The 17,420-nt window shown below is 38.4% G+C and overlaps 1 protein-coding gene across 7 annotated transcripts in view; it reads right to left on the bottom strand.

Annotated features, from left to right (window-relative positions):
• Nucleotides 1–17,420, bottom strand: part of LOC307012279 (cytosolic carboxypeptidase 6-like) — a 307,878-nt gene that overhangs the window by 247,510 nt on the left and 42,948 nt on the right. Inside the window, exon 4 of one of the 7 annotated variants that reach the window (XM_079638759.1) lies at nucleotides 15,952–16,032. The exons of the other annotated variants lie outside the window; for them this stretch is intronic. Within the exon in view, the coding sequence (XP_079494885.1) occupies nucleotides 15,952–16,032 (81 nt within the window). The remainder of the gene's footprint in view (nucleotides 1–15,951; nucleotides 16,033–17,420) is intronic. 7 annotated transcript variants of the gene reach the window in all.

Genomic DNA, 17,420 nt, shown 5'->3' with positions numbered 1-17,420 from the left:
CTGAAACATATCCTTTTATTGAAACTGGTGTTTTGCTGTGCCGAGAGATATTTCAAAACATTTCAAACAGCATTTTTCACAACATTAATTTCGCTTTGTACATGACTGTATTATATTGATGTTAAATTATTTACTATTGGTTTTTAAAGACGTTGAAGAGTTGTTAAAGGTTACATTATATTTACCTTTAATTAAAAAAAAACATTATTCAGAATTTCTCATTAGTGACCTATCTGCCTCTAATTTTCCAGAAAGAAACCAAAAAGATCTTGATATGCACAGAACAATAGCTGATTTTTATTGAAGTCTCTGGTTTTGTGGATTAGTATTTTAAGGGTAATAACTGTGTCCTAGGATGGTGCTGTCATTATTCCCATCCACACTGTTCTTTGCACAATTGTAATTTCCTTTTTAAATATTCCATTATCTGAACACAAGGTTAAAAGAAAGACAAAACTCAATACGTGCTATCTTCTATCCTGAATAAAAGTTACTGAAACACAAGCGAACCGTCTTCTTCTGAGTACTCTATTCAAATTTCAGAAATTTAGTTTGCTTCCACCTTATGTCTGCCGCACACACAAATTTAGTTAACTGTGTATGTATCTATTATAGCAACTGCTAATCTCGCTTTCATTCGTTTTAAGATAAGGCAAACTCGTTTCACCATGTCTGAAAATAATTCCACTAATAACCAAATACGCAACATGTTGTCTGCGGAACGTCAGTTCAGATTAGACGTGCCGTTTGTCATTTCAAAAGTCTGAATGGAGCTGTACAGCAACAGATTTGTGACTGCAGATAACTACCCGTTTCATTAATGACCCACAAGTTTGAAGAAGATTAGAAAAATACCTAAAAGAACTCATTTTCCAGTATGTGCCGGCACTGACGGAGGCCTGGGTTCTGCGAGTTTGTGAGAAAGAAGGCTGGACTGAAATCTCAACCACTTTAATCACTGCCACATGCTGTTCCTTTTATTAACGCAGTGTTGGAGGAATATTCCTGTTGAGGATTGTCAAGTGCTTGACTGATTCATATATTTTTATTTTTTTTAATCTGTCACCTTTTCAAATAAAGTGACTGGGAGACACGAGAGTGTGCATTCACACACATACACAATGAGATACCATGTTCAACGTGCGATTTTCAATCTGAGGCATGAGGAGAAAAAAAATAAAACAAGGCAGATATTCAATTTAGATAGAGAACAAGGCCAAATCTTCTCATACACTGGAGACAATGCTCCATTTGCCTCAGCAGGCTTAAAAAGAGCATGCAGGAAGCACACGGTGCGAGAAACTGACAGCTCAGGAGTGAAAATTTCCAATTATGGATCTGAAGAAACAGAAACACAGAGAATGAAAAGCAAAAGGTACATGATGTCTCTGTGAGGAGCCAGACCTGTGTGCAGCTTCCTTTATGCTTTCACTTGAAAATTTGGACAGAGCTCTCAGAGACTGTGAGGAAAAACAAAGAAAGATGGACAGGCTGAAATGTAGCATCTACTGTACCTCTCTATAGAAATAATAATACATAGCTGGTTTGACCAATTCAACTATTCATGCTACAAATACCACTGGGACTTAATCTAAAAATAAAAATATCTTCTTAAATTAAACAACCCTAAATCAAACAATGCAATTTAAACTTCAAATCAACAAAGCAACATTATATAAGAAAACCACATTATATAAGAATTGACATACTTTTCTCTTCTATAGCCCACAAATTTCCATCAGTCATTTGAATGAAGACCAGACCACTTCATTTAGACCAGGAAGTTCTGTATAACTAAAAGAATAACTGGAGCAGCTGGCAAAGTGCCGACACGTTGAAGTATAATGAACCTTATCGAAACTACTAGAAAACACTAGGCTGGAAAACAATACACAAGTTTTGTTCAGATTTTTGCCCCGATTTGCAGTCTGGACAAATCGACAATAGATCCTGAAAATCTGCGCAAGTCTGCAGATTTTGGGCAGTCAGAGTTGACAGATTTCACGGAAAATCGAGTAGTGTATGATGGGCACAGACTCCGATTTTTAGCTTCAGACTATGATTGCATCCAGTCGGAGAATATCAAAACATGTTTGATATTTTGAGCCGATTTTAACACATACCTTAGTGTATGATGCGTTGCTACTGAAACCAAAGCTGTCCTCTATCTACATGTGCTGCAATAAAACAAAATAACAATATAAAAGTAAATTAACACACGTAACAAATTAGCCTCAATATCTGACACATCAGCACAAAAAACAACTGACAGCGCCACTCACCTCTAACTCCCATTGTAATCTGTAGTCCATACTGACCGCATCTACAGACTGCAGCCAAATGTGCTTGGCTCATTTTTTCTTTTGCAACTCAGCACACAGAGTTGCTACAACAACAACTGTTTCATGTGTCTCCTAGCAGTCAGGCACGTGTTTCTGTGCGAGTTTGTTGTGTTCGGAACAATTTGGATGATCTTCAGTCCTTTATTATGTGATTCCCAGTTTTTCTCTGAAACCATTTACAAAAGTCATCAAGTGTATGATGCTTAGTGTTTTAAAATCGGTTTAGATTTTATAAATCGTGTAGTGTATGTTAGTGTAGCTGTTTCGTGGTCTAATGGCTTAAACACAGTGTTCTAACCAGACAAGACAACGTGACAAACCTTAAAAACGTTTACAACTTTGCACTGGATATCCCCACCCACTTGTGCAATCTTATTGGTTCAAAATCTACATATACTTTACATTAGACAAAGCATTGTCTGCTTGGTGCCACATCACACAGCAGTTTGAACAGATTAAGTGCTTGCTGCTGGATACTTGTTGCATTGTGCCTGGAGTAACTTTACAGTCAGCTATAGCACGCTTACACAGTCATACTTCACTAAACTCAGTTCAACTCAGTTAAACCCAAGTTTCTAAGCAAAGTTTGTAATTTCTACCTGATCTGTTTTGGCACTCAGAGTGTACATTTGTGCTGCGGAAGAGCACGGCTACACATCCAACTCCTCCTCTCCATCTCAGCCAAGCATTACATGAAGGCTGATTGACAGCTCTTGGAATTGTATCAAAGACGAGCGCCAAGCTAAGTGTGTGTGTGAGGAGAGAAAATAAATATAAAAGTGGCTGGCGGCAGAGTCTGCCGAGGAGGCAGTGGCTGGGTATCTTTCACATGCAGTGTGTCACATTCCTTTCCCACGCTATACACATCTTGGAGAAGTAAATATCAGCTAAAGAGGAAGGAGCCTCTTTGAAAAGGGCCCTTGAAGCCTTTCACTCAGCCCTACAGTGCTTAGAAGCTTCTCATGTACATCTGTAGCATAGACAAAGGTAAAGAAGTACTCTCTTTCACCTGCTTAAATTTTTTCTCATTCTCAACATCTCTTTCACTCATAATTTAATTGGGTGCCAACATTGTCCCGTGGCCGAAATTAGACTACACGTTCGGTAAAATGATCTCCAGATGAATTCATTTGCAAACAGCCCAGCAGAGAGCGTCTCGCTGTGTGGCGGGGGTGGTGATTTCATGATTTCAGGACGACGGACAGCTCATCTCTCTGTCTTGGCTACAGCAGTAGCTGGGAGGCTAGGCAGAGTGCCAGTCTTCAACTTTTCTTCCTTAACTTGTTTCAATTTCCTTCTAATTTTTTTAAGTACTCAGTGCTACATGCTTTTTTCGCACACGCCACACTATACACTAAACAGTTAAAGAAATTCTACAGGAAAGAGCAGTTTTTTTTATTAGATTGGGAATATCCTCGGGTGATGTGGGACGGGGGAGGTGGAAGCTAGTCTGGAAGCCTGAGGGAGGATATGAGATTTTAATGGGTCATGCGGTCCAGCTCTAAAGAAAGCTTTCTTTGAGACCCTAGCTGACCCAGACATGGCTCTATCTGCTGTAGGACGCACTTCACAAGAGGCGGAAGGCGCTGATCTGAGAGCAGGCCTGCTATGGGACTGCACGTGCACTCGTGGCAGCGAGCTGAAAATAAAGACTGCTCCGGGAAGAGTTTAATTACATGAGGTTGCTGCTGGCGGATAATGATGGGCATTGATTGGCTTGTGTGTGGCAGCTGGGAATAAGACTGGAGAGTGTTGACCGGGGTGTCAATTTCATTCACATCAATTAACAAAAGCAATTCTCCCTCTGCACACGCTCCCACCTTAATTCAAACTTAGAAACATTACAAGAGCACAAACAGGCATTTCTATGTTATCTACTTTTTCTGTCCATTTTTGTCTCTCTCTCTATAGGAAAAGGAGATAGCCACTACTTAAAGGGTTCATTCCAAACTTGACTTGGCGTGAAGAGTGTTCATGCTGCCGTTTACCATACATACAGTGACCATGAGTTATCAAGCGGCAAAAGGGCAGCCCTGATAAATTGAATGATTTGACCAATATATTCCAAGTTTTCTTTGTGTGAGAAACAGACAGAAATATAAGTCATTATTCTATGTTAAATCAAAATGAAATAGTTATAACCTTCCCTGTGACTGGTTCATTGACTCATTGATCCGTCTCACATGAACGATTTATTCTCGAAGGAGAGCTATTTAGTTATTGTTGACCTACATTTTGGGCTGTTACCCACACAAAGCTATTTTACGACTTTAGAAGACTACTTTTAAGATATGTTATGTTGCAAAACGTGCTGAAATTCAGAACAACATCATGATTGAGAGTGTGAAACTGCAACAGTTACAACAGTTCAATCGACAATATGGTAATTTTGAGTAAATTACATTTTTGACAATACTGAATTTGTACTATTTGCTACAATTATAGTGGTTTAAACAAATTGTTAGAGAGAATAATTCAATCACTCACTCATACAGTCAATGAAATAAAAAAATAAAATACTAGAATAGTAAGATAAGTATGTTAATACTTGCATTTAAAAGTTTTGGGTCCATAAGATTTAATACTTTAATTCAGCAAGGATGCATTAAGTCAAAAGAGACATTAAAGGCATTTACAGTGATATAAAATATTTCAAATAAATGCTGTTCTTTTGAACTTTCTATTCATCAAAGAATTGTGACAGTTTCCACAAAAATAGTAAGCAGAACAATAGATAAAATCAAGAAAAGTTTCTTAAGTACCAACCAAAACAGATTACCATAATGATTACTGAAGCCTGGAGTAATTGCTGCTAATATCATAATATTACATTTTTTACTGTATATATAATAAAAATAAATGCAGCCTTGGTACGCATAAGATACTTTAGTATGGTTTAGTAAAAATGCTCTTTTTCGGGTTTTAACCAGTCAATTGTTTTGGTGACTTTGAATGAATCAGTTTAATGCATGATTAAAATACTCCTTCATAAATCTTTGGACCAGACTTGCATACTCAAAAGTGCATACCTCACCACGTCTGTATGAAGTGTGTTGAGAGCACATACCACACAGGTGAACAGTGTGACTTCACTTGCTCCAAAGAATAAAGCTGTACTCCTGGTCCTCTGGGCTACTGGTCAGTAAGACAGTAGCATGTGTCTGTATGCAGGGGGTGAGACAGCTGTCACTGTCAATCTAAATGCACATGAAGACAGGGTGAGGGCAGTGCAAACCATGATGGGAGGAAATGGAAGAGAATGCAAAGATCTGTACAGACAGTCGCAGATGTACAAGAAACACACACTTAATGGCGTGTGGCACCAGGTGCTGTATCAAGTTAGCTGCGGTAGAACCATAATTGAAGGCCTGCAGGATGAGGTCAACCTCTTTAAATAATACACCAACAGTGTGACACACAGGCACATACAGTATTGCTGACAGGCATTGATGAGTGATTTGAATGGTTGCTAGGTGGTTGATTACTGAATGTATCCAAAGAACCTACAACAAGTTATGTTGTATAGATATTAGGGATGGATAACGATGGTTAACACTTAGACAAACGCTCCGTTTTGCTGGATTTTCTTCACATGGTAGCAAAATAGACTTAAAATACTCCCGTCATTTATGGTCATACAGACAAAAGAAATATGTAAAAAGATACTTTTGTATGTGTCCACTTACAATCAAAACAAAACATTGAGCTTTTGTAAAAAAAAGAAAATAAACAGTGCTTTCTGCCTCTCCGTCGCCGTGAACTTTTTATCTAGAGCACGACTCTAAACTAAAACAAAACGAATACTTGTCACACAGACATGAGCAATATATATTTATAAACATTTAAGTGGTTTAAATGGGTTTGATCAAATAAGCATGAGCATTAGCGAGCACCACTAAATACATAAAATACACATCATCTTTGTTCTGACATTGTGGCTTAGTGGACATGCTATTGGTCCATGAAGTCTTACCAGTAATATCCAGGCAGAACTTGAACCCCACATCTTCAAAAAAAAAACATTGTCCACTGGGGGATCACAAGGGTAGAGGGGGTGTTTGTTGATCAAATCTGGCCACGCACATTAACAGAGGTGCTTTATGATCAAGAGCGTGAAGGTGTGGACTGGATATAAAGCAAATGCTCCTTTTGAAATTGACTCTGACCCCTGGTATACCTGCTATGGGCTGCTGCACTCCTAGTATGGAACACCAGAGCCTGCATGGATCTTTCTTCATACCTATTATCTACTGTCTGTTCCCCTCTGGAGAACCAGAGAGAGAGAGAGAAAGGTAGGAAAAAGATATCTATAACAGAAATCCACATGTACTACTTTATGACTTTATACAAATGATACCTCTACAGATGAGAGGACAGTACTTGGAGTAAAGATGGGCTCCACCAGGCCCAGAACTACTATAATTAACAATCTCTCTCTCAGACACACACAATCTCTGCATGTGGCATAGCAGATCTAAGTGTCAGAGCTTGTTTTGGTGGTGTGTGGGTTTCAATATGACTCCACTAAATGCCAGGCAGGATCTCTAAAAGAAGTAATAAATCATCATATGGGAGCAGCGCGCCTCAATATGCACACGAAACACTGCCATCTCCCCAGGCGACAGACACACACACATACACTTAACACTCTCGCTCACATACAAACCTCTCTGATTCACCTACATCTACACACACACACACAACAATGTGGCATAATAAAAATGATCAAGTGCATTCCAAAGAACATCTCAAAAATATGTTGATCACTCACTGTCTCCGTATAGAGTAACATATATTCATAATGTAAGACATCATAACCCACTGATGCAGAAGGAAAGTAATGCGTTTAGCTCCAAGAGGTTTTATGATACACTACGAGTCACACCTGGATACACCTACACATTCTTTATATTACTATTTTCTACATTTTAGAATAATAATAAAGTATTATAACTATATAATAAAGCAATATAACACCAAATGTAAGTCTGGGAATTATGTGGTGACCAAAAAAGTTACATCACAACTGCTTTAAGCCTTTAGATATTTTGTTATATCTATAAGGGAATAAGAAATAAAATATTTGTGCATAGTAGCCCCAAACAGTGCATATAAATGTACATTTACGTATTGCAAAAATATCCAAATAATTTTGAGGCCACTGTAAATTGTTATGTGTGTGTACACAGAGAATCACACTTGTTAACTGGTATCATAAGCCTACAGGCAATGCTCCTCCATAGTGCAGATTAAACTCTGTCGGATTCAATATCTCAGCCAGTCGCAAAAACCTCAGGAGGTTCTCTTTCAAAAAAGAGGAAAGAGAGGAGAAGGAGAAAGAAAGGAGAATAAGATGAAGATGAAGAAAAAGAAGAAGAAGGACGAGGAGGAGGGTTTTAAACTCTAAACCCCAAGCTAATGAATCCATATGATTGAGGGAGGAGACAGAAAAGAGGAACAGGCCTTGGGGAAATCGCAGATGAAAATGGCTGACAAGGTTCTGCATGCACATTGTGCTTTAACAGAAAAAAAAAAAATGAAGACACCCAGTGCTGACAGGAAATTAAACATGTTCGTTCTGGGTGGCACGCGCCTGCTCGTCAGAAAATGAGCGAGAGAGTAAGGGAAAGGGGGAGCTTTTTCATGTAAAGAACCCCAACTGGGCCTGTGAAGCACACACACACACACACACACACAACCAACCCAGACCTGACAATTATTCCTCATGTTCCCATGTATAACTGGAAGAACCACAACATTGTGTATTCAAATGTCATAAATGTCATAAAGTAAATCATATTCACTCCAAAGCACACACAATTGCATCTAAATGCATCGATTTACTTCGATATCTTTGACTGCAGGGACGATGACCCACGTGACTCAAAGACGACAATGTGTGCAGGAATTACTAGCAGAGGTCACAAGGGTATTGCATTGTATTTTAGGAGAACATAAACAAACAATTATTAATGTCATTCAGCTGGCATCTATAAGGTCTTTGGTTCACATCCAGTTCAAAAAGAACAGATTCCACTGAAACTAAAGGTAAATTATATTGCACCACAGTTGTAAAGGATGACTGAAAGAGGCAATAGGCAGTAGCCTGTGCTTTAGCAATACTTGATGTGTGTGTTTCTTGTCCTCTCTTTCTTCTTCATTCTCACGTCTCAGAGGATGTGGGCTGCAGAGAAAGCCAACAGCATGTACAGTCAGACGTCTGTCTCTCCGTGGAATTCCCGTCCTGTAGGAATCTCATTATGAACAAATGCTGGCAGATCAGAGACAAAGAGAAAGTAACCGAGACAGAAAGAGCTCACCATGAAGAAACTTTCACTGTAAAATCCATATGTAAGAACATGTAACTTTCAGCCATCTCAGTCCTAAATGAACAATCCCTTCAGGGACGTGTCAGCATAACACTTCCTGTGTGAGACTATTCAAGCCCTGGTTCTTTACTTCAGAACCATCCAGTGTAGAGGAAGATGTGCAGCAGAAATACATCTGGAGGTGGTGCAGGTTAGAAGGCGAGTGTTCTGGTTTCCAGAGAAACGATCACAGCAGAACTTTACAATAATTATAAGCATTTTATAGCTTCTGGGCTGGCTATTAAATCAGCATCTTAAGACAAACAGTGTACTCATGAGAGATGACTACACTGGATTGAGTACATCATTGAACTCAAGGTTCCCTCGCATGCCTTAAACTCATCATTTACGACATTTTTAGCAATGCTTGCTAAGGCTAGCATCACTATTTCTATTGCTGACATGAACAACCCCCTTACCCGAAGTATTAAACTTTGCAAATAACTCGTCCTGCATTGTTTGAGCTATGGACACGAATGGCACCTTCAATAACGCAACTTGTTGTGGAGATGCGCAATTGCTTTTCTTAATAATTTTCCCTCCCTTCCTGAATAAGTCTTAAGAGACTAGTTACCACACAGAGCAGCCTAGCAACCACCTTTAACACCTTAGCAACTGCACAGCAATACCCTGACAGTGACTTTAGCATGGCTATGCATCACTCACATTTGCCTCAGGAAATGTAAAAATCTAGTTAGCATTAACAGATGTTCAATGTCCCATCTTTAACCGAGTCAGTGGAAGGAATCAAAGGGTTTTTTAGCCAGTGAGGCGGCTCTGTGATCAACAGAGTGTTAGCTGTCATAACAGGATTATTGGGAATTCATCTGATAAGGAGATTATGCCGAGCTTTGTGTTGCCAGAGAAATCGCCCATAATCCAGCTAAACACACACCCAACTTGGCAACCTATTACACAAACAATGACCTGTTTAACACAAAGGCCTCATATGAATATGCAAACAGACAACACGGTTGAGAATAAAATAAAACTGTAACAATTCCATTAACTAACAGATTTCATTCCGAAACACTAATTGGCCTTTTTAGTCATGGGACCTCATTCAATCAAAATCAGTTCAATCAATTACTCTAACACACCACAGAAGTAAATGAATCTAAATGAAGAAAATTACTTATTTTTACAACATTGAAAAACATCCAAATATTAACAAGACTAGTTCTCAAAGAAAACACACCATGTTGACTTACAGAAGCAGCTGAGAATTTAGAAAGTCAATAATTTAATATATATATACACAAAGGCCCATCTCCATTTCAGTAAAAACTATTTTAATAAAAATGGGGGGGGAAGTAAAAAAAAAAAAACTCTTCAAATAACATTTGCTGCAATTTCAGTCACAGCAGAAGTGGCTAAAAGTAATGTATATAACATGATGAAATATTGACTAAATTTAAAGGATATTTAAAGGACTATGACTAAAGCTGTGTAAAAGGCCACCGCATTTAAATACGGGAGTGAATTCCCTAAATTATCGCTGTGTGTGTGTAAGGAACAGAAGTCACTCTCGAAATTGCGATGATTGACACCATGGTAACCACAGAAGCGGTCTGGTGTCTTACACTTTTGGTATCAGCTATTTTTGACCAAAGTAATATTACAGCGACCAAAGAGTTGTTTTTGACGATTTTAACTTAACCACTATAGACAGAGACATTGTGTTTTGTTTATGTTTGGAAGGCTGCAGATCGCACTCTTGCAGTGTTGCCATGTTCTCTTATTATAAATGCTGCTTATTAAGCGTTTGGATTTTAGTTTATTATAGGATAATTTTTCAGTTTTGAGGAAGATCTGGCAACACTAATGAGTCAAGACATACCTCATTCCCTGTGATTTTTTTGCACGCATTTGTCACTAGCTGCATTTCTGCGGGAGTTAATTCGGTTGTAGAATGCGGTTGTCACTCCACAATCAGAAAACTAAAATTACACAGACTATATATTACAAGGTAACAAAGGTAATTTTTCAGCAAATTACTCTGCTGGCTTTTGCAGGCAGGGAGAGAGAGAAAAAAAGTAGCAACTGTAACGTTCTTGAAAATACAGCCGTGCACTGTTGTGGCTCGCGGCTAGACTAAATTGAACTCTGTTGTAATTGATGAATTTATTAAAATGACCTGCACGCAAATGCCATTAAGCCCAGGAAACCTATCGCCACACACGGCTGAACATATCTTCACCAGCGTAGGAATGTGTTTTGGAAATATTAATTGGGAGGTGAGAATTATTTAGGCGATTTAAAAAAAAAATCTCTGTTAACTGCAAAGAGAGTCTGATAAGCCTGTGTTGAGATTAAACTGACCTTTTCTTTCACCAGATGAAAAAAAGTGTTAGCGGATAACATGCAGACTTACTGCCCCCCACCCCTCCCTCCCCCTCCTCTCCCCACCCCTCCCTCCCCCTCCTCTCCCCTCCCCTCCCTTCCCCTCCTTCTCGGTGCGTATGTGTCGGGGTGTATGTACAGACATTAGGCTGAAATAGGTAAGACAGCGAGCATTTTCCCTCCCTGTATCATAAAGCTATTAAGTTACTATCAGCTCACCAGCAGCCGTTGCTTCCTGTGATACATAGCCACATTTCCCTCGCAGCTATGGCTCTGAGCCTTCACTGCACACATCTTATCACACCCAGCTTATCTCCAACAGACAGTTAGTAAAGAGCAGAGACAAGCCACAGGTGATCCGGCCTCTGAAATCCTGAGCTCGGGTCTGAATCCCGGCCCCCAAGGCCAGTCCTGTCACGAGTCACGACTTGAGGAGAAGAGATCTGGCCTGAACCGTCAGAAAAAGTCAACTGTCCTCTCTTTTAACTTTGAACCCAGACTCACATGAGAACTCTGAGAAATTGCTAGTTTAGCTCCAGTCAAACTTTAATGAAATTTTCACATCAATGGGGATTTTTCAGAGACTAATGCAATGTAGACAGAAGATTATAAAGCATAAAGGAGGCAAGGAACAAAAGCTTGCCAAAACAGTGCGTCACTGGCTGCCAAAACAAAAACGCCGCAAGAAAACGTTACGAACGGGACTTCGGCTGAAGACAAATTTAATTAGATCTGCATGATACATTTCCTTGCAAAAGGAAATTCAGTATCTAACTCAACTCTCCCAATTTAATGAATTGAAATGTGGTATTCTTTGTTTAGTTTTTTTCCCTAAGACATTAAATAGAGACAAATAGACAATATTAAACAGACTGTTTGGAAAAATATTCAGTCTCAATATTGTTGCAGTTTACATGACATATAAACAGAGCAAACTTGTGAACACAACACCAATGTGAAACATAACCAAATATGAATAGTTAAATACCAATAGAAAATGTTTATGTGTACTGTTTTTTTTTTTTTCAGTAAGACTTTTTTGCCATTACAGTAATAAATTTAATTTGAAAATGTATTAAAATAGAAAAAAAGTTACTTCATAATATTACTGTTTTCTTGCAGTCAAATCCCTTGTTAAATGTTTTATTATGTATAGTATGAAAACATCCAAAGTTAAAAGACCAAGTAAGTTAAGCAGTGTTGGTGGCAGTGGTTGTAATAGGGTTGTAACGGTATGAGATTTTCACGGTATGATAAGAAAACATCACAAATTCATGGTGTATGGTATAAAACAAGCAATAATTATTATTATCAGTTAAAATGACTGTTAAATGACTGGTAATGAAAACATTTTTTTGTGTGTTTGAACAAATGTTTTATGCTGCTTTAATTTAACCATTTGTTTGTTTTGTTTATTTAAATGTCAATATTCAAAAACATGTCAAAGCAATCAAATGTAATAATTTATTATGGGTTAGATTAACAACTTATTTTATTATTAATAATTAATTTATTTTTAAAATGTAAAAAAATACTAGTGGTAATTCTATTCAGGAAATATTTTTTTCTTTTTATGATTTTAATCAAAATAACGCATGTGATTATTATTATTATTTTTACATATTTCCAGTTTAACGCATTAAAAAATGTTAACGCAATTAACGCAGCATCCACATTTTTTCCGTCATCCTTTGGCTGCACTAGCACATGATCACACTATCATTCATGCTGTTAAACCATTCAAGCACGATAAGATGAAAAAAATTAACTTAAATCTGTACTGACGTGCTGTCTGTGATTCTCCGGTCTGTGTGACAGACACACACATGACTCATGCACGCAAAATACCCGCTTTGTCGAGTACCCTGGTAAGCCTGGTAAGTCTTAAATGAGTTGAAGTCTCAAATGACCGTAAAGAGGAGATCAGACATCTTCAGAACTTAAAGTGACAGTAGCCTAATAAAGCTGCCGCTGTCTGTCATTAATGTAAATCAAAGAACAAAAGACAGATAAAATGACTCATTGCTCTTGACTGAATAACTTTTGGGATAGAGATTAGAGGAAACATGCGTAGTTACTTATGCGCAGGTGAGATTTTCCATCTGATTTTTCTTATCTTTTTTTTCCAATACTGTAGATAAGCATATGTGCACAATGTGATAATCGTATGTGTTCATTACGTGATATATCGTCATACCGGTATACTGTTACAACCCAAGATTATAATATGTAATGGAAGCTACAAACCAACCTGCACACGGTTAACCAGATGCAATATAGGACGTGTTCAAATTAAGCCAAATTGGAGTTTTTAGCCAAAGCGATATGTGTGGTGCATATCTAAAAGTACCCAAATCATCATGGTGATAGAAAAAAAAACAAAAAAACAGGCAGCTTATTAGTTTGGAATGGCTCAAGATGAACACCATACATCCATAAAAGTCATGACATTTTGCCAAACAATACAATTTCACCAAACAATATCTTTATCTTTGTTTTTCATCTGTGAATGAATGCGAGGACAGTCTCATATACATTGCTTAATGCACTAATACTTGTTGCCTTTAGGATTTAACATTGACCTTGTGGCAAATTGAGTTTGAGAGGGATATTTTAAAGAATCGCTAGAGGCAAGAAAGGGAGAAAGAGGAAACAGAATGAGTGGGGAGAAAAATATATACAGATTTAACAAATTTACTGTATATCTGGAGACACAGAGTTAAAAAGACAGAGGCTGAGTGTAAAACAAATAGAGAGAAAGACTGAATGACAGAGAGAGAGAATACCGTTGTTGAGGTGAAAGGGGAGGGCTGCAGCACAGGGCTGATTTATTTTGTGTGTATCTGTAAAGAAGCTTCCATCTGGCACGGCACAAAACCATCAACACTGTAATTAAAATGCAATTACCACCTCTCTGCTCCTCCAGCCACACTGTAATCCCAGAGAAGTCATTCCATCTGTGTCACACATATACACACAGACACACAGCCATCATTTTCCCTGCATCCTTCTCCTCTGTGTGTCTGTCTTTCTTAACAAGCTTATGGACTCCAGAGCATACGGATGGGCCATAGTCGACATAAAAAGAACATAGACTTCACAATCGCTGCTTAACAAGAGCACATCCACTGGCAGAGCTCTATCACTCAGTGAGGGGCGAGATGTTATTGCTGCTGTCTTAAACTTTCCAACTAAATGAAAAGCAGCTCATGCACTGGACAACCTCTACAAGAAATGTTGAAACTGAGGGTCCATACAGATGCAATGCTGGGCTCAATGATGAGAATGGTCCTCTGACCCACAAACTGTGTAAGAAAGTTTCAAGTCAGCTGATGGACCAGTTCTGCCACGCCACTATATCTTACAATCATGTTTTGCATCATTATTATTATTACTAGTACTACTACTAGAACCTTATGTATTGGGGTAAAAACAAACAAAAAGCGTACATGTAATTAAAAAATGACGTGCACACGTAAAGGAAATACAGAAATTTGCCTCTTGATTCCATTCCCAAACTCTTTCTACAAATATTTTCTTCTCTTATAAAGTATCTTCTCTAATGAACAAAAAAAAGAATCTGTATGAAAGTGTTGATGCATAAAATCCACCTGTTTTCAGTCAAATCAAATATCACCTGTCCCTATACTCTGTCCTTGAAATGGTAAAGTTCATTGGAATCAAAAAAAGCATTTTGTTCCAGAGAGATGCAGAAACTAAATGAGGTAAAACATTTGCCAGACTTGAGGTAAATGTCCAAAGAAACCAAAACAGCCTTGCAGGTTTGTGTCTGAACTGTATCTGTTGACTTGTGTGTGTGTGTGTGTGTGTGTGTGTGTGTGTGTGTGTGTGTGTGTGTGTGTGTGTGTGTGTGTGTGTGTGTGTGTGTGTGTGTGTGTGTGTGTGTGTGTGTGTGTGTGTGTGTGTGTGTGTGTGTGTGTACGGATCTATTGTTGTATAGAATAGAGGGGAGTATTGAGCTGTCCCTTCTGATATAAAAGCTTAATTACTTCTGACTAAATCTGTAATTAAAATATATCCCAGCAGCAGCCCTACCTGTCGGAGAGAGAGAGAGAGAAATCACTGATAAATCACGCGCACACACAGTCTCTGAGCGCGGACGGGGGAATGGGAGAAAGATTAGAGAAGAGGAGAATGAGAACATGAGGGAGAGGAAGAGACAAAGAGGAGATAAAGATAGAAAGAACTAGTTTCTGCAGGGACGAGGAGTTAGAAGGTCAAATGAGAAAAGAGAGAACTTATGAAGTATGGCAGCAGACACAGAGGGAGTTTTCACCATACGGATGTTTACAAAACACTGATTTTAAAAACATGTAAATCATGCAAAATTCAAATATACCGGTATGAGTGCTTCTTGATCACACCACTAAATCTGTCTACCGGTAATTCATTAATGCATGTAAATTAATACATCATTTCAATTAATTACAATTTGTATGTGTAAAAAAGTCATAATTAATACAACAATAATCAGATTAAATTATATAATATTTAAATGAGAAATACTATCAGAGCAGCACTGACAAATGACATCGGATTAAAAAAAGTCTGAGATAACAAGTGAAAATTCTTTGCATTTTTTACTAATTAAAAAAATATTTTTCATTTTAAATTATATTATCATGATACTTTAAGCCAGCAAACTCCACAAGTTTGTGTAAAACCTGATATCCATATTCTCCACCATGATTTGAGAATTACTCAATGAGCATAATGTGCTTTAATTGAAGAAAATCTGACCTTTTGTAGAAAATAGTTCAAATGATTAGTTAATTGCTCAGTGACTCAGACTTATGGATGACCCAGTACGTATAGAATTACACAGAGAAAAACAGGTTAGCAGGGAAGATGCAATATGTCTAACAAAACAGACTTACTGTGGGGGCAGAGAGGAATTTCCACTGGGCACTGTGTGGACGAATGGAAAGGGAATGAGAAATGGCAGCACACTGAAGCCACTGGGTTTAAGTACAATTGTTGTAGCCAAAAAAGAAAGAAAGAAAAAAAACATTATGGGAAATGGCTTTGCTAACATTTCCTGATTGAATGGCTTCTGCCTCACTATGGACACCAATGAATTTTACCAACCTCCTTCAAACCATTCCATCAGGTGTAAAGGTAATATGCTGGCCCCAAATCTGTTCCTCGTCCCCTATTGCGCATATGATTAGGGTCTCAAAATCAACACTCTGAATCTTCACAGCCAGATCCGACGCAAACGCTATGTGAGAAATGAAAATTTTAAATGAGAGAACTCTGTTAAGTGGAAAGTACGGTGAGCATAGAAGACCTGACAACGTGTTGATCTCACGGTAATTTGTGTGAAGGCAAAGTCGTATGCAGCTGTCAGCATGGTGGGGGCAGAACCACACCACAACACTGTTAATTATAAGTGGGAAAACTATCAGGTTACCCAGCTCAGGGAGCCCATGCTGCTACATGCTCTAATTCCGCTCTATACTCAACACAATCCTGTGGTCTATTCATAAATGTTTGAAATCTGGAGCAAGACTAGGAACACTACAGGAAAGAAAGACAACTGCAATTCTTCGTCAATTACCAATTTGACCTCCAGCAATGACTGGCCTCTTCACAGGGAGTTTGTTGTGGCGGAGCCTGGAGTGCTGATGAAATGTCTCGTATTCCCTGTAGTGGCAAGAAGCCTTGTTTAAACTGGAGAGTTTTTAACGAATGATGGAGAAATTAGTAAAAAATCAGAGTACTTCCAAACGGGCTGTCAAATAATGCACACAGATTAAAAGAGTTTTTTTTATTATTATTTCGATTGGATGCCTCATGAATAGAGAAAAGCTTCAACAGGAAAATCCCTCTTGACTTTGGCCAATTTCTGAGTGACAATAGCACACTTGAGTCCCGGACTGATTAGCCTGTTGATTAGAGCGAACACAGTGCCGTTTCATTCCAGCTCATCCACTGATAGCATAATGACAGACCCGGAGTTACTCTAGCAGGAACACCTACGCATCCGTAAACCTGGAGGAAAAACCTAATCCAGACCCATCTAGAGAACTCTTGCGAGTAAATACTGGGTAAAAGGAAAATATACATACAGACAGACAGACGTCCAAAAGGGCATTTGATAGTGTAATGCTCTTAAGACACATTCGAGGTCCACAGTGCCCTGTGCAGTAATTTTAACTTTTAAAGTCAAGGTCATGGGTGAATGACAGCTCAGTCATGCTCACCACAGCTGGTCTAATGAAAAACATCCCCCACAAGTGCATAAAACATACCATATGCTTATTGCACAGAGAAGTGTAATAAATGGGGCTACCATCCTCCATGGCTCCACCTCGACTGCCGCATAATTCTGACCTGATTAAGT

This window comes from Phoxinus phoxinus (assembly GCF_949152265.1).
Source record: "Phoxinus phoxinus genome assembly, chromosome: 15".
In the NCBI taxonomy this organism is placed as follows: domain Eukaryota; kingdom Metazoa; phylum Chordata; class Actinopteri; order Cypriniformes; family Leuciscidae; genus Phoxinus; species Phoxinus phoxinus.
The sequence above is the reverse complement of the archived record's forward strand: the minus strand, read 5'-3'. Positions and strand labels throughout refer to the sequence as shown.